The sequence below is a fragment of the Salmo trutta genome, chromosome 5 (genome assembly GCF_901001165.1).
Source record: "Salmo trutta chromosome 5, fSalTru1.1, whole genome shotgun sequence".
NCBI classification, from domain to species: domain Eukaryota; kingdom Metazoa; phylum Chordata; class Actinopteri; order Salmoniformes; family Salmonidae; genus Salmo; species Salmo trutta.
In genome coordinates, this window is record NC_042961.1 from 62,667,133 (window position 1) to 62,684,632 (window position 17,500).

Below are 17,500 nucleotides of genomic sequence, written 5' to 3' on the forward strand. Positions count from 1 at the left end.
CTAACCCCAGGTCCCCTACCAACCTCCCTAACCCCAGGTCCCCTACCAACCTCCCTAACCCCAGGTCCACCACCAACCTCCCTAACCCCAGGTCCCCTACTAACCTCCCTAACCCCAGGTCCCCTACCAACCTCCCTAACCCCAGGTCCCCTACCAACCCCCCTAACCCCAGGTCCCCTACTAACCCCCCTAACCCCAGGTCCCCTACCAACCTCCCTAACCCCAGGTCCCCTACCAACCCCCCTAACCCTAACCCCAGGTCCCCTACCAACCTCCCTAACCCCAGGTCCCCTACCAACCCCCCTAACCCTAACCCCAGGTCCCCTACCAACCTCCCTAACCCCAGGTCCCCTACCAACCTCCCTAACCCCAGGTCCCCTACCAACCCCCCTAACCCTAACCCCAGGTCCCCTACCAACCTCCCTAACCCCAGGTCCCCTGGAGAGCCCTTCAACCCTAAGTGCCATCCACTACAAGCTCTCACAGTCTCATGTCAGAAATGTTCATCCATGTTTTTCACAGAAAAAAATGTCACATTTGTTTTAAGTTTAGGTATTAACTCCAAATTTTTAAGGCTAGGAATTAAATCCAAATGTTTAAGGCTAGGAATTAAATCCACACTTTTAAGGCTAGGAATTAAACCCAAATATTCAAGGCTAGGAATTAAACCCAAATATTCAAGGCTAGGAATTAAACCCAAATATTCAAGGCTAGGAATTAAATCCACATTTTTAAGGCTAGGAATTAAATCCGAATAGTTAAGGTAAGGGTTCATGTTTTGAATAGGCTAAAAAAAAAAATACCTTTGGAATCAGAAGCAGATGCCCATCCCCCACAATGCCCTTGCAAAACTGAAACTCCTTGATTATAACAGTGTTCACTGTTGCCCCTAGTGGTCAGTTTCCATGTCAACTTCTGACATGGATGGACGTTGAATACTGCCTGGACATCCAATCCTAATACCAGGTCCCCCTTAACACAGCAATCAACCCCTCCAGCGTCCATCCAAACATCTTATGTACTAACCAATGCTAAAAACATTTATTTTATTTTTTAATTTATTTTACCTTTATTTAACCAGGTAGGCAAGTTGAGAACAAGTTCTCATTTACAACTGCGACCTGGCCAAGATAAAGCAAAGCAGTTTGACAACATACAACAACACAGAGTTACACATGGAGTAAAACAAACATACAGTCAATAACACAGTAGAAAAATAAGTCTATATACAATGTGAGCAAATGAGGTGAGATAAGGGAGGTAAAGGCAATAAATAGTCCATGGTGGCAAAGTAAATACAATATAGCAAGTAAAACACTGGAATGGTAGATTTGACAGAAGATGCGAGCACGTGTGTGTGTGCATGAGTATGTGTGTGTGTGTGTGTGTGTGTGTGTGTTTGTGTAAGACACCCCTCCTCCCTCATCTCTGACACCACCACCCCAAAATAGCCCAGAACCGTCCACAATCACTAGGGTCCCAAAAGAGGAGTTCAGTCCTTTAAACCATCTCTGGGTCTGTGATTAGGACTGCAGGTCGAGGATAAGAGAGAGGGGGATGAGGGATGAGGAGGGGGGAGGATGGGAGAGAGGGGGATGAGGGAGGAGGAGGGAGGATGGGAGAGAGGGGGATGAGGGAGGAGGAGGAGGGAGGATGGGAGAGAGGGGGATGAGGGAGGAGGAGGGAGGATGGGAGAGAGGGGGATGAGGGAGGAGGGAGGATGGGAGAGAGGGGGATGAGGAGGGGGGAGGATGGGAGAGAGGGGGATGAGGAGGAGGGAGGATGGGAGAGAGGGGGATGAGGGAGGAGGAGGGAGGATGGGAGAGAGGGGGATGAGGAGGGGGGAGGATGGGAGAGAGGGGGATGAGGGAGGAGGAGGGAGGATGGGAGAGAGGGGGAGGAGGGAGGAGGAGAGAGGATGGGAGAGAGGGGGAAGAGGGAGGAGGAGGGAGGATGGGAGAGAGGGGGATGAGGAGGGGGGAGGATGGGAGAGAGGGGGATGAGGAGGAGGGAGGATGGGAGAGAGGGGGATGAGGGAGGAGGAGGGAGGATGGGAGAGAGGGGGATGAGGGAGGGAGGATGGGAGAGAGGAGGATGAGGGAGGAGGGAGGAAGATGGGAATAGGGGGGAGGAGGGAGGATGGGAGTGATGAGGGAGGAGAAGGGAGGATGGGAGAGATGAGGGAGCAGAAGGGAGGATGGGAGAGAGGGGGATGAGGGAGGAGGAGGAGGGAGGATGGGAGAGAGGGGGAGGAGGAAGGATGGGAGAGAGGGGGATGAGGGAGGAGGAGGGAGGATGGGAGAGAGGGGGATGAGGGAGAGGAGGAAGGATGGGAGAGAGGGGGATGAGGGAGAGGAGGAAGGATGGGAGTAGGGGGGATGAGGGAGGAGGAGGGAGGATGGGAGTAGGGGGGATGAGGGAGGAGGGAGGAGGAGGGAGGATTGGAGAGGGGAGGAGGAGGGAGGATAAGGGAGTAGGGGTGTCTTACACACACATACACACACACACACCCCTCCCGCAGGGGGACGAAGAGCGGAGTAAGCCCGCCCCTAGGCCAACCCATTGAAACCACCCTGCGGAACGTTGGAAACGCTGACCTCAGCACTATGTCATGAAGATGTGGCGATGACATCACTTTGAGGAGAGAATGTCCACAATGACTCCCTATATAGTGCACTACTATAGACCCTATTCCCTATATAGTGTACTACTATAGACCCTATTCCCTATATAGTACACTACTATAGACCCTATTCCCTATATAGTGTACTACTATAGACCCTATTCCCTATATAGTACACTACTATAGAACCTATTCCCTATATAGTACACTACTATAGACCCTATTCCCTATATAGTACACTACTATACACCCTATTCCCTATATAGTGCACTATTTTACATCAGAGGGACTATATAGTGAATAGGGGGCCAATCAGGACACATCCAGAGAGAGAGGGAGGAGGGAGGGAGGGAGAGAGGAAGAGATGGGAGAGGGAGAGATGGGAGAGAGAGATATGGGAGAGGGAGAGAGATGGGAGAGAGAGAGAGATGGGAGAGGGAGAGAGATGGGAGAGGGAGAGAAAGAGGGAGAGAGGAAGAGATTGGACAGGGAGAGATGGGAGAGAGAGATGGGAGAGGGACAGAGAGATGGGAGAGAGAGATGGGAGAGGGAGAGAGAGAGAGAGATGGGAGAGGGAGAGATGGCAGAGAGATGGGAGAGGGAGAGAGATGGGAGAGAGAGAGAGAGATGGGAGAGGGAGAGAGATGGGAGAGAGAGAGAGAGATGGGAGAGGGAGAGAGATGGGAGAGGGAGCGAGATGGGAGAGGGAGAGAGATGGGAGAGAGAGAGAGATGGGAGAGGGAGAGAGATGGGAGAGAGATGGGAGAGGGAGAGAGATGGGAGAGAGAGAGAGATGGGAGAGGGAGAGAGATGGGAGAGAGAGAGATGGGAGAGGGAGAGAGATGGGAGAGGGAGAGGGAGAGAGATGGGAGAGGGAGCGAGATGGGAGAGAGAGAGAGATGGGAGAGGGAGGACAAAGAGGGACAACTCAGGCGTTCCGCCTCTAGCAAAAACTTTTCTTCACTTCTAAATGTACTGTGAATGCAAAATAAAACTTAGACTTGAATTTGAACCCCTGAGAATAACCTTGGTTTCTCAGCCTAACGTGCCTCTAGGTACGAGCTATAGACAGACAGGTATAAGATGAGATGATGACAAGAGACCTGGGACTGGGGCCTTCCTATCCTCACAACTCTCTCTCTCCATCTTAACTTTTTTATCAATCTCGCTAACTTATACTTTCTGTTCTTCCAAGGTGGACAGGACTTATCCTCTGCTATAAGGAGGGATAGATAGAGGGATATATGGAGTGAAGGATAAGAGGGATAGAGAGAGGGATGGATAGAGGGATATATGGAGTGAAGGATAGAGGGATAGAGAGAGGGATGGCTAGAGGGATAGAGAGGATAGAGAGAGGGATGGATAGAGGGAGAGAGAGAGGGATAGAGAGAGGGATGGATAGAGGGAGAGAGAGAGGATAGAGAGAGGGATAGAGAGAGGGATAGAGAGAGGGATAGAGAGAGGGATAGAGAGAGGGATGGCTAGAGGGATGGCTAGAGGGAGAGAGAGAGGATAGAGAGAGGGATGGATAGAGGGAGAGAGAGAGGGATAGAGGGATGGCTAGAGGGAGAGAGAGAGGGATAGAGAGAGGGATAGAGAGAGGGATAGAGAGAGGGATAGAGAGAGGGATAGAGAGGGATGGCTAGAGGGATGGCTAGAGGGAGAGAGAGAGGATAGAGAGAGGGATGGATAGAGGGATATATGGAGTGAAGGATAAGAGGGAGAGAGAGAGGGATGGATAGAGGGATAGAGAGAGGATAGAGAGAGGGATGGATAGAGGGATAGAGAGAGAGAGAGAGAGATAGGGGGAGGGAGGGAAGGATAGAGGGATAGATAGGGGGATAGAGAGAGGGATAGAGAGAGGGAGAGAGAGAGGGATGGCTAGAGGGAGAGAGAGGGAGAGAGAGAGGGAGAGATAGAGGGAGGGGGAGAGGGAAGGATGGAGGGATAGAGAGAGGGAAGGATAGAGGGAGAGATAAAAGGGATAGATTAAGTCATTTGGCCATAGCTTGAGTCCTTGATTCATTGGCCCAGGGCCCTAACTCATTGGCCCGTGGCCCTAACTCATTGGCCCAGGGCCCTAACTCATTGGTCCAGGGCCCTAACTCATTGGCCCGTGGCCCTAACTCATTGGCCCAGGGCCCTAACTCATTGGCCCAGGGCCCTAACTCATTGGCCCAGGGCCCTAACTCATTGGCCCAGGGCCCTGACTCATTGGTCCAGGGCCCTGACTCAATGGCCCAGGGCCCTAACTCATTGGCCCAGGGCCCTAACTCATTGGTCCAGGGCCCTGACTCATTGGCCCAGGGACCTAACTCATTGGTCCAGGGCCCTGACTCATTGGCCCAGGGCCCTGACTCATTGGCTCAGGGCCCTGACTCATTGGCCCAGGGCCCTAACTCATTGGCCCAGGGCCCTAACTCAATGGCCCGTGGCCCTAACTCATTGGCCCAGGGCCCTAACTCATTGGCCCAGGGCCCTAACTCATTGGCCCAGGGCCCTAACTCATTGGCCCAGGGCCCTAACTCATTGGCCCAGGGCCCTAACTAATTGGCCCGTGGCCCTTATTCATTGGCCCAGGGCCCTAACTCATTGGCCCGTGGCCCTAACTCATTGGCCCAGGGCCCTAACTCATTGGTCCAGGGCCCTAACTCATTGGCCCGTGGCCCTAACTCATTGGCCCAGGGCCCTAACTCATTGGCCCAGGGCCCTAACTCATTGGCCCAGGGCCCTAACTCATTGGCCCAGGGCCCTGACTCATTGGTCCAGGGCCCTGACTCAATGGCCCAGGGCCCTAACTCATTGGCCCAGGGCCCTAACTCATTGGTCCAGGGCCCTGACTCATTGGCCCAGGGACCTAACTCATTGGTCCAGGGCCCTGACTCATTGGCCCAGGGCCCTGACTCATTGGCCCAGGGCCCTGACTCATTGGCCCAGGGCCCTAACTCATTGGCCCAGGGCCCTAACTCAATGGCCCGTGGCCCTAACTCATTGGCCCAGGGCCCTAACTCATTGGCCCAGGGCCCTAACTCATTGGCCCAGGGCCCTAACTCATTGGCCCAGGGCCCTAACTCATTGGCCCAGGGCCCTAACTAATTGGCCCGTGGCCCTAATTCATTGGCCCAGGGCCCTAACTCATTGGCCCAGGGCCCTAACTAATTGGTCCAGGGCCCTAACTCATTGGCCCAGGGCCCTTACTCTAAGTACACATTAAAAACGGCATGAAAATCCTTTTTAATTTTGGTTACAAACCATTTTGAGATGTTGATCCCAATGTCACACACTGGCCCCATTATTTATAGAAAGACCCTCATACCTGAGCCCTCTGGAGCAGGGAGACCCTCTATGAAAACCACACCACAAAAAACAAAATTACAAAGTTCAATCAGTTAAAGATCCCTCTCCTGCCTCCATCTGTCTCTCTATCTGCTCCCACTCAGTCGTTCTGGTGTTTCCCCACAGAGGTTTTCACGTCAAGGTGACACGTTGGTAAATATTTAATGATCTTATGCGACATCTTGAGTTCCGTTTAGTATACGTCTGTCTCTCCTCTCCCTTTCTGTCTGTCTCTCCTCTCCCTTTCTGTCTGTCTCTCCTCTCCCTTTCTGTCTGTCTCTCCGCTCCCTCTCTCTAACCTCTCGGTCTGTCTCTCCTCTCTCTAACCTCTCGGTCTGTCTCTCCTCTCTCTAACCTCTCGGTCTGTCTCTCCTCTCCCTTTCTGTCTGTCTCTCCTCTCCCTTTCTCTAACCTCTCTGTCTGTCTCTCCTCTCCCTTTCTCTAACCTCTCTGTCTGTCTCTGTCGTTCCTCTGATCCCTCTCGGTCTGTCTCTCCTCTCTCTTTCTCTAACCTCTCGGTCTGTCTTTGAGACTGTTATTTTACCTTTCTCTAATCCATGGTCTGTGTGTCTGTGTGTGAGAGAGACAGTGTATGTTATTTGACCTTTCTCCCTACTAATTAGTCTTAGAGCTGGTCCCCTTCATAACTCCTATGGGGTCAAATCAAACAAGCTGCTCTATCAGGGGCTCTCCTCATTCATGTCGTTAGTAGAGTCCCTTAGGTAGAGAGGGAAGAGAGAGAGAGAGAGACAGAGAGACACACAGAGAGACAGAGAGAGAGAGAGAGACAGAGAGAGAGAGAGAGACAGAGAGAGAGAGAGACAGAGAGAGACACACAGAGAGAGAGAGACAGAGAGAGAGAGACAGAGAGAGAGAGAGAGAGAGAGAGAGAGAGAGAGAGACAGAGAGAGAGACACAGAGAGAGAGAGAGAGAGAGAGAGAGAGAGAGAGACACAGAGAGAGAGACACACAGAGAGAGACAGAGAGAGAGAGAGAGAGAGACACAGAGAGAGAGAGAAACAGAGAGAGAGTTTCACTTTGCAGAGGATCCAATTTGACATCACAGCAATCACTAGGGGGATGTGTGTGTGTGTATGTGTGTGAGTGAGTGAGTGAGTGAGTGAGTGAGTGAGTGAGTGAGTGAGTGAGTGTGTGTGTGTGTGTGTGTGTGTGAGTGAGTGAGTGTGTGTATACACTCGCGTAGTGGGTAGCCTGATCCTTAAGACTCCATTCAGAAGAAGCCAACTTAGCTTCAATTTGATGTAAACAATTCTAAGAGCGTCACACATTACCAAGTGATCAAGGACAGGAAGTTAGGAAACATGTCACTGTAAACGAGCCCTATTCATATTCACACAGATAATCCCTGTTCTATGCGGCGTTACAGGAACCAGAGCCGCATAAGGAAAGATTTCTCCTAACATGACATCAGAGGTTAATAAAGTACTTAGACGTTTAATCCCATCATACATTTCCTTAATATGTCAATATATGAGAGTGAGCAGATTATTTACTGTGGTAGTACTAGAGGTATCCAGCATAGCCTAGTGGTTAGAGCGTTGGACTAGTTGGACTAGTAACCGAAAGGTTGAAGTTTGAATCCCTGAGCCGACAAGGTACAAATCTGTCGTTCTGCCCCTGAACAAGGCAGTTAACCCACTGTTCCTAGACCGTCATTGAAAATAAGAATTTGTTCTTAACTGACTTGCCTAGTTAAATAAAGGTAAAATAAAACCCATGGAGGACTGGTGTGGTATCCATGGAGGACTGGTGTGGTAGTACTAGGGGTATCCATGGAGGACTGGTGTGGTAGTACTAGGAGTATCCATGGAGGACTGGTGTGGTAGTACTAGAGGTATCCATGGAGGACTGGTGTGGTAGTATCCATGGAGGACTGGTGTGGTAGTACTAGAGGTATCCATGGAGGACTGGTGTGGTAGTACTAGAGGTATCCATGGAGGACTGGTGTGGTAGTACTAGGGGTATCCATGGAGGACTGGTGTGGTATCCATGGAGGACTGGTGTGGTAGTACTAGGGGTATCCATGGAGGACTGGTGTGGTAGTACTAGAGGTATCCATGGAGGACTGGTGTGGTATCCATGGAGGACTGGTGTGGTAGTACTAGAGGTATCCATGGAGGACTGGTGTGGTATCCATGGAGGATTCGTGTGGTAGTACTAGAGGTATCCATGGAGGACTGGTGTGGTAGTACTAGAGGTATCCATGGAGGACTGGTGTGGTAGTACTGGGGGTATCCATGGAGGACTGGTGTGGTATCCATGGAGGACTGGTGCGGTAGTACTGGGGGTATCCATGGAGGACTGGTGTGGTATCCATGGAGGACTGGTGTGGTAGTACTAGAGGTATCCATGGAGGACTGGTGTGGTAGTACTAGAGGTATCCATGGAGGACTGGTGTGGTATCCATGGAGGACTGGTGTGGTAGTACTAGAGGTATCCATGGAGGACTGGTGTGGAAGTACTAGGGGTATCCATGGAGGACTGGTGTGATATCCATGGAGGACTGGTGTGGTAGTACTAGAGGTATCCATGGAGGACTGGTGTGGTAGTACTAGAGGTATCCATGGAGGACTGGTGTGGTATCCATGGAGGACTGGTGTGGTAGTACTGGGGGTATCCATGGAGGACTGGTGTGGTATCCATGGAGGACTGGTGTGATAGTACTAGAGGTATCCATGGAGGACTGGTGTGGTAGTACTAGAGGTATCCATGGAGGACTGGTGTGGTAGTACTAGGGGTATCCATGGAGTACTGGTGTGGTATCCATGGAGGACTGGTGTGGTAGTACTAGGGGTATCCATGGAGGACTGGTGTGGTAGTACTAGAGGTATCCATGGAGGACTGGTGTGGTAGTACTAGAGGTATCCATGGAGGACTGGTGTGGTAGTACTAGGGGTATCCATGGAGGACTGGTGTGGTATCCATGGAGGACTGGTGTGGTAGTACTAGGGGTATCCATGGAGGACTGGTGTGGTAGTACTAGAGGTATCCATGGAGGACTGGTGTGGTAGTACTAGAGGTATCCATGGAGGAGTGGTGTGGTATCCATGGAGGACTGGTGTGGTAGTACTAGGGGTATCCATGGAGGACTGGTGTGGTAGTACTAGAGATATCCATGGAGGACTGGTGTGGTAGTACTAGAGGTATCCATGGAGGACTGGTGTGGTAGTACTAGGGGTATCCATGGAGGACTGGTGCGTATCCATGGAGGACTAGAGGTACTAGGGGTATCCATGGAGGACTAGAGGTACTAGAGGTATCCATGGAGGACTAGAGGTACTAGGGGTATCCATGGAGGACTAGAGGTACTAGAGGTATCCATGGAGGACTAGAGGTACTAGGGGTATCCATGGAGGACTAGAGGTACTAGGGGTATCCATGGAGGACTAGAGGTACTAGAGGTATCCATGGAGGACTAGAGGTATCCATGGAGGACAAGAGGTACTAGGGGTATCCATGGAGGACTAGAGGTACTAGAGGTATCCATGGAGGACTAGAGGTACTAGAGGTATCCATGGAGGACTAGAGGTACTAGAGGTATCCATGGAGGACTAGAGGTACTAGAGGTATCCATGGAGGACTAGAGGTACTAGAGGTATCCATGGAGGACTAGAGGTACTAGAGGTATCCATGGAGGACTAGAGGTACTAGAGGTATCCATGGAGGACTAGAGGTACTAGGGGTATCCATGGAGGACTAGAGGTACTAGGGGTATCCATGGAGGACTAGAGGTACTAGGGGTATCCATGGAGGACTAGAGGTACTAGAGGTATTGTACCCCTGGAGGTTGAGTGATATGACTGTTTCACTTCCAATGGTTTTAATAATCAGGTCAGAGCAGGAAGAGAACAGGAGTGGAGTGACGCACACACACTCAGTGAGGTGACAGTAGCAGGCTGGCTGAGGGCAGGTGGTTGGGGACAGGTACAGACACCTCCGCTCTGTCTCAGGACAGACAGGTAGACAGATGACGCTGCATCAAGTCACAAGCTCTGAGCTTCAGACACAGAAACAGCTGGGCAATGACTAGAACAGGATGTATGCAAATTAAAATATCTAAAACGTATTGAATGTTGCAAACACACACGTTGACTACAAGCCATAGGAGATCATTAGGTTTTACAGTCTTTCTTGTGTCTGTGTGTAGATGTACTGGGGGTATCTGGGAGATCCACATTTAGGAGAGATTATAGGGTTCACGAAGAGTGTATACACACACACACACACACACACACACACACACACACACACACACACACACACACGCACACACACACACACACACACACACACACACACACACACACACACATTCACCAGTTGCAGATCTCTGGATGTAAGCGACATCACATGACCCAAACTGAAACGCCAGTAGTCATTTTTCCAGGTAAAAAGGTTTACTGATTTATGGAACAAAAACAGGTCATTGAATTTTTTTTCAGCTAAATAAAATGTCTACCTCATACTCTTATGACAGTATCAAAACGCTTCATAAAAAGGACAGATTATAAGGAAGGAATCTGTAGTATACCGAAGGGTTGTTCCCAAAGGGAACCCAAGGGTCTCTGGTCAACAGCACTTTGGGAAATATGGATCCATTTCAGACGCAGCACAGATACACTGTGACACATAACAGTGATGCTGTGGTCTTATCTTCTCGACGGAGCCTTGGACGGTACAGAACGACTCTTCTTGGGCACCTTCTTACTGGCCTTAGCCTTTATAGAGGGGTCTGACAAGGGGAGGGAGGGAGCGAGGGAAGGGCCTGTCGCTTCCCTCAGCAGAACGTTGGTGCGGTCGGTGGGAGGGGCTTCGGGGTCAACGAGGAGCTGAAAGGGGTCGTCTAGGTGCGGGGTCATTGACGATTGAGAATCACACACCTGAAGAAGAGGGGGGGTCAAAGGTTAAGGAACATGGAAACACACATAAACAACTTTCCTTTCATCCATGTCCCACAAACTACCAAACAAAAATGAGTCCTAGTCAGTCTGAAGGTCCTAAACGAGAGGGAGAGGATATAGAGAGACTGATCCTAGTTATTTTCAGTCTTTGAAATGAGCTCTTAGTAAAAAAAAAAGAAGAAAAAAAAAAGAGTCAATTGAATCGGAGGTCCCGCTTTAAAGCAGCCTGTCATTGAAATGATGACCGTCCATATCCAGCCGTTTCCTGAGACCACTTCCTTTACAACATCTAGAAAAACCTTGTCGGTTTTTGGGGGATTAACGACCAGATTAAGAAGTAAAGTCTTCCTATTGAAAGTGTCACTGTGGGTTTGGTCAAACGGACACATTTCACAGTTTGGAAGTTAAGTCTGGAAAAGTAGACAGACATTAAAAAGATACATCGACAGGAAAAAACGCACACAGACACAGGGATCAAGCCTGATTTCTACTCTGTTAGACACTGCAGTCCCTGCGGTGTTAAATGAGCCAAACAGAGGTTCTTCCATACTGTCAGTGATCGGAGGAGGATTGTCCGCCACAACTGATAGACGGGAGACAGCAGTGTTACTATAAAGAGTCTCTAGTTGTAGGACAGCAGTGTTACTATAAAGAGTCTCTAGTTGTAGGACAGCAGTGTTACTATAAAGAGTCTCTAGTTGTAGGACAGCAGTGTTACTATAAAGAGTCTCTAGTTGTAGGACAGCAGTGTTACTATAAAGAGTCTCTAGTTGTAGGACAGCAGTGTTACTATAAAGAGTCTCTAGTTGTAGGACAGTGTTACTATAAAGAGTCTCTAGTGTAGGACAGTGTACCATAAAGAGTCTCTAGTGTAGGACAGCAGTGTTACTATAAAGAGTCTCTAGTTGTAGGACAGCAGTGTTACTATAAAGAGTCTCTAGTTGTAGGACAGTGTTACTATAAGAGTCTCTAGTGTAGGACAGTGTTACTATAAAGAGTCTCTAGTTGTAGGACAGCAGTGTTACTATAAAGAGTCTCTAGTTGTAGGACAGCAGTGTTACTATAAAGAGTCTCTAGTTGTAGGACAGCAGTGTACTATAAAGAGTCTCTAGTTGTAGGACAGTGTTACTATAAAGAGTCTCTAGTTGTAGGACAGCAGTGTTACTATAAAGAGTCTCTAGTTGTAGGACAGCAGTGTTACTATAAAGAGTCTCTAGTTGTAGGACAGCAGTGTTACTATAAAGAGTCTCTAGTTGTAGGACAGCAGTGTTACTATAAAGAGTCTCTAGTTGTAGGACAGTGTTACTATAAAGAGTCTCTAGTTGTAGGACAGCAGTGTTACTATAAAGAGTCCCTAGTTGTAGGACAGCAGTGTTACTATAAAGAGTCTCTAGTTGTAGGACAGTGTTACTATAAAGAGTCTCTAGTTGTAGGACAGTGTTACTATAAAGAGTCTCTAGTTGTAGGACAGCAGTGTTACTATAAAGAGTCTCTAGTTGTAGGACAGCAGTGTTACTATAAAGAGTCTCTAGTTGTAGGACAGCAGTGTTACTATAAAGAGTCTCTAGTTGTAGGACAGCAGTGTTACTATAAAGAGTCTCTAGTTGTAGGACAGTGTTACCATAAAGAGTCTCTAGTTGTAGGACAGCAGTGTTACTATAAAGAGTCTCTAGTTGTAGGACAGCAGTGTTACTATAAAGAGTCTCTAGTTGTAGGACAGCAGTGTTACTATAAAGAGTCTCTAGTTGTAGGACAGCAGTGTTACTATAAAGAGTCTCTAGTTGTAGGACAGCAGTGTTACTATAAATAGTCTCTAGTTGTAGGACAGTGTTACTATAAAGAGTCTCTAGTTGTAGGACAGCAGTGTTACTATAAAGAGTCTCTAGTTGTAGGACAGTGTTACTATAAAGAGTCTCTAGTTGTAGGACAGCAGTGTTACTATAAAGAGTCTCTAGTTGTAGGACAGCAGTGTTACTATAAAGAGTCTCTAGTTGTAGGACAGCAGTGTTACTATAAAGAGTCTCTAGTTGTAGGACAGCAGTGTTACTATAAAGAGTCTCTAGTTGTAGGACAGCAGTGTTACTATAAAGAGTCTCTAGTTGTAGGACAGCAGTGTTACTATAAAGAGTCTCTAGTTGTAGGACAGCAGTGTTACTATAAAGAGTCTCTAGTTGTAGGACAGCAGTGTTACTATAAAGAGTCTCTAGTTGTAGGACAGCAGTGTTACTATAAAGAGTCTCTAGTTGTAGGACAGCAGTGTTACTATAAAGAGTCTCTAGTTGTAGGACAGCAGTGTTACAATAAGAGTCTCTAGTTGTAGGACAGCAGTGTTTACTATCAAGAGTCTCTAGTTGTAGGACAGCAGTGTTACTATAAAGAGTCTCTAGTTGTAGGACAGCAGTGTTACCATAAAGAGTCTCTAGTTGTAGGACAGCAGTGTTACTATAAAGAGTCTCTAGTTGTAGGACAGTGTTACTATAAAGAGTCTCTAGTTGTAGGACAGCAGTGTTACTATAAAGAGTCTCTAGTTGTAGGACAGCAGTGTTACTATAAAGAGTCTCTAGTTGTAGGACAGCAGTGTTACTATAAAGAGTCTCTAGTTGTAGGACAGTGTTACTATAAAGAGTCTCTAGTTGTAGGACAGCAGTGTTACCATAAAGAGTCTCTAGTTGTAGGACAGCAGTGTTACTATAAAGAGTCTCTAGTTGTAGGACAGCAGTGTTACTATAAAGAGTCTCTAGTTGTAGGACAGCAGTGTTACTATAAAGAGTCTCTAGTTGTAGGACAGCAGTGTTAATATAAAGAGTCTAGTTGTAGGACAGCAGTGTTACTATAAAGAGTCTCTAGTTGTAGGACAGCAGTGTTACTATAAATAGTCTCTAGTTGTAGGACAGTGTTACTATAAAGAGTCTCTAGTTGTAGGACAGCAGTGTTACTATAAAGAGTCTCTAGTTGTAGGACAGCAGTGTTACTATAAAGAGTCTCTAGTTGTAGGACAGCAGTGCTATAAAGAGGCTCTAGTTGTAGGACAGCAGTGTTACTATAAAGAGTCTCTAGTTGTAGGACAGCAGTGTTACTATAAAGAGTCTCTAGTTGTAGGACAGTGTTACTATAAAGAGTCTCTAGTTGTAGGACAGCAGTGTTACTATAAAGAGTCTCTAGTTGTAGGACAGCAGTGTTACTATAAAGAGTCTCTAGTTGTAGGACAGCAGTGTTACTATAAAGAGTCTCTAGTTGTAGGACAGTGTTACTATAAAGTCTCTAGTTGTAGGACAGCAGTGTTACTATAAAGAGTCTCTAGTTGTAGGACAGCAGTGTTACTATAAAGAGTCTCTAGTTGTAGGACAGTGTTACTATAAAGAGTCTCTAGTTGTAGGACAGCAGTGTTACTATAAAGAGTCTCTAGTTGTAGGACAGCAGTGTTACTATAAAGAGTCTCTAGTTGTAGGACAGCAGTGTTACTATAAAGAGTCTCTAGTTGTAGGACAGCAGTGTTACTATAAAGAGTCTCTAGTTGTAGGACAGCAGTGTTACTATAAAGAGTCTCTAGTTGTAGGACAGCAGTGTTACTATAAAGAGTCTCTAGTTGTAGGACAGCAGTGTTACTATAAAGAGTCTCTAGTTGTAGGACAGCAGTGTTACTATAAAGAGTCTCTAGTTGTAGGACAGCAGTGTTACTATAAAGAGTCTCTAGTTGTAGGACAGCAGTGTTACTATAAAGAGTCTCTAGTTGTAGGACAGCAGTGTTACTATAAAGAGTCTCTAGTTGTAGGACAGCAGTGTTACTATAAAGAGTCTCTAGTTGAAACAGAGGTCCTCTAGTCTCTTACAGGGATGAAACAGAGGTCCTCTAGTCTCTCTAGGGATGAAACAGAGGTCCTCTAGTCTCTCTAGGGATGAAACAGAGGTCCTCTAGTCTCTCTAGGGATGAAACAGAGGTCCTCTAGTCTCTCTAGGGATGAAACAGAGGTCCTCTAGTCTCTTACAGGGATGAAACAGAGTCCCTCTAGTCTCTTACAGGGATGAAACAGAGGTCCTCTAGTCTCTCTAGGGATGAAACAGAGTCCCTCTAGTCTCTTACAGGGATGAAAGAGGTCCTCTAGTCTCTCTAGGGATGAAACAGAGGTCCTCTAGTCTCTCTAGGGATGAAACAGAGTCCCTCTAGTCTCTTACAGGGATGAAACAGAGGTCCTCTAGTCTCTCTAGGGATGAAACAGAGGTCCTCTAGTCTCTCTAGGGATGAAACAGAGTCCCTCTAGTCTCTTACAGGGATGAAACAGAGGTCCTCCCTGAGACAGGCATCTTGTAGTTCTTTCCGGAGAGCGGAGACATGGCTTTGGTGGGCGGAGATTTCCCTCTCCATCGAACCAATCCTGGAGAACGCTGCGTGGTATAACTCAGAAAACGTCCCCACCAGGCTCTGCAATGCACCATGGGAGGAAAGAGCAAAAGGTTTTTATTCAGGGTGTGAATGTGTGTGTTTTTTTAAATATACAGGGAAAGGTGTTGAACTAACACCAGGAGGATGTTAACCTGATCTAGTTCTGAGAGGACCAACTAGCTATATGGACAATTCCTTCGACCTCATGGCTTGGTTTTTGCTCGGACATGCTCTGTCAACTGTGGGACCTTATATAGACAGGTGTGTGCCTTTTCTAAATCATGTCCAATCAATTGAATTTACCACAGGTGGACTCTAATCAAATTGTAGAAACATCTCAAGGATGATCAATGGAAACAGGATGCACCTGAGCTCAATTTCGAGTCTCATAGCAAAGAGTCTGAATACTTATGTAAATAAGGTATTTCAGATTTTTTTTTAATACATTTGCAAACATAAAAAAAAAAAAGTTTTTTCTTTGTCATTATGGGGTATTGTGATGTCATTATTGGGGTATTGTGATGTCATTATGGGGTTGGTATTGTGATGTCATTATGGGGTTGGTATTGTGATGTCATTATGGGGTTGGAATTGTGATGTCATTATGGGGTTGGTATTGTGATGTCATTATGGGGTATTGTGTGTAGATTGATGAGGACTATTATGTAATACATTTTAGAAAAGGCTGTAACGTAACAAAATGTGGAAAAAGTCAAGGGGTCGGAATACTTTACGAATGTACTGTATGAGCTGGAAGTAGAAGCCTAAGTGTTGTTGTCCATTACTTTGCTCCAATTATTATGGAGCAAAGTAATGGAATCTGATTGATTGATTGCTTCTGTGGACAGGTGTCTTTTTTACAGGTAACAAACTGAGATTAGGAGCACTCCCTTTAAGAGTGTGCTCCTAATCTCAGTTCGTTACCTGTATAAAAGACACCTGGGAGCCAGAAATCTTTCTGATTGAGAGGGGGTCAAATACTTATTTCCCTCATTAAAATGCAAATCAATTTATAATATTTTTGACATGCGTTTTTCTGGATTTTATTGTTGTTATTCTGTCTCTCACTGTTCAAATATACCTACCATTATAATTATAGACTGATCCTTTCTTTGTCAGTGGGCAAACGTACAAAATCAGCAGGGGATCAAATACTTTTTTTCCCTCACTGTATATATTTTCATTTGTCAAAACGGCAGTCAAGCATCGATCATCATGTCATCCCCCTCTCCTCTCCCCTGTAACTACTCCCCAGGGCGTTGCTGTAAATGACAACGTGTTCTCGGTCAATATAACCTGGTAAAATAAGAGTCCAATAGAGTAAAAACCAGAGTCAGAAATTGGATATTTATTGGAAAGGAGCATTAAAGCTCGTCACCGTGCACCTTCACCCCCCTGTGAAGTTCATCAGAACTGATTTCATCTGTAGCCTGATAAACGGTTTCCTGAGTCGTAGTGAGAGGACCACACACCATATCATCGCATGACTCAAAGTTTACTTCCATATGATGGTTATTACATGTATATGAATATACGAGGACTAACTTCCTGCTCCTCTCTGTACCGGACAGACTAAACTAACTTCCTGCTCCTCTCTGTACCTGACAGACTAAACTAACTTCCTGCTCCTCTCTGTACCTGACAGACTAAACTAACTTCCTGCTCCTCTCTGTACCTGACAGACTAAACTAACTTCCTGCTCCTCTCTGTACCGGACAGACTAAACTAACTTCCTGCTCCTCTCAGTACCTGACAGACTAAACTAACTTCCTGCTCCTCTCAGTACCTGACAGACTAAACTAACTTCCTGCTCCTCTCAGTACCTGACAGACTAAACTAACTTCCTGCTCCTCTCTGTACCGCACAGACTAAACTAACTTCCTGCTCCTCTCTGTACCTGACAGACTAAACTAACTTCCTGCTCCTCTCAGTACCTGACAGACTAAACTCAGTGTCCCTACAGGACTAGTACCTGACAGACTAAACTCAGTGTCCCTACAGGACTAGTACCTGACAGACTAAACTAACTTCCTGCTCCTCTCAGTACCTGACAGACTAAACTAACTTCCTGCTCCTCTCAGTACCTGACAGACTAAACTAACTTCCTGCTCCTCTCTGTACCTGACAGACTAAACTCAGTGTCCCTACAGGACTAGTACCTGACAGACTAAACTAACTTCCTGCTCCTCTCTGTACCTGACAGACTAAACTCAGTGTCCCTACAGGACTAGTACCTGA

The 17,500-nt window shown here is 47.1% G+C and overlaps 2 protein-coding genes and 1 long non-coding RNA gene across 8 annotated transcripts in view; 1 reads left to right on the plus strand and 2 right to left on the minus strand.

The window, feature by feature from the left end:
* Positions 1-5,719, plus strand: part of LOC115195007 (autotransporter adhesin UpaG-like) — a 10,592-nt gene extending 4,873 nt beyond the window's left edge. The window contains exons 2-3 of the mRNA XM_029754908.1: positions 4,658-5,155; positions 5,204-5,719. Of these exons, the coding sequence (XP_029610768.1) occupies positions 4,658-5,155; positions 5,204-5,719 (1,014 nt within the window). The remainder of the gene's footprint in view (positions 1-4,657; positions 5,156-5,203) is intronic.
* Positions 5,720-10,358: 4,639 nt separating this feature from the next.
* The window catches only part of ccdc171 (coiled-coil domain containing 171), a 64,211-nt gene continuing 57,069 nt past the window's right edge, over positions 10,359-17,500 (minus strand). For 5 of the 6 annotated variants that reach the window (XM_029754663.1, XM_029754662.1, XM_029754664.1 and 2 more), the window contains 2 exons: positions 15,149-15,301; positions 10,359-10,860 (listed from right to left, as the gene is read on the minus strand). In XM_029754663.1, the coding sequence (XP_029610523.1) occupies positions 10,630-10,860; positions 15,149-15,301 (384 nt within the window). In that variant the 3' untranslated portion in view covers positions 10,359-10,629. Of the gene's footprint in view, positions 10,861-15,148; positions 15,302-17,500 lie in introns of those variants that run through there. The other variant, XM_029754666.1, reaches the window with a different exon arrangement.
* Positions 16,896-17,390, minus strand: LOC115194749 (uncharacterized). The gene is made up of 2 exons (XR_003878469.1): positions 17,273-17,390; positions 16,896-17,196 (listed from the first exon to the last, which is right to left on the minus strand). It is a non-coding gene; the product is annotated as an uncharacterized LOC115194749 (long non-coding RNA).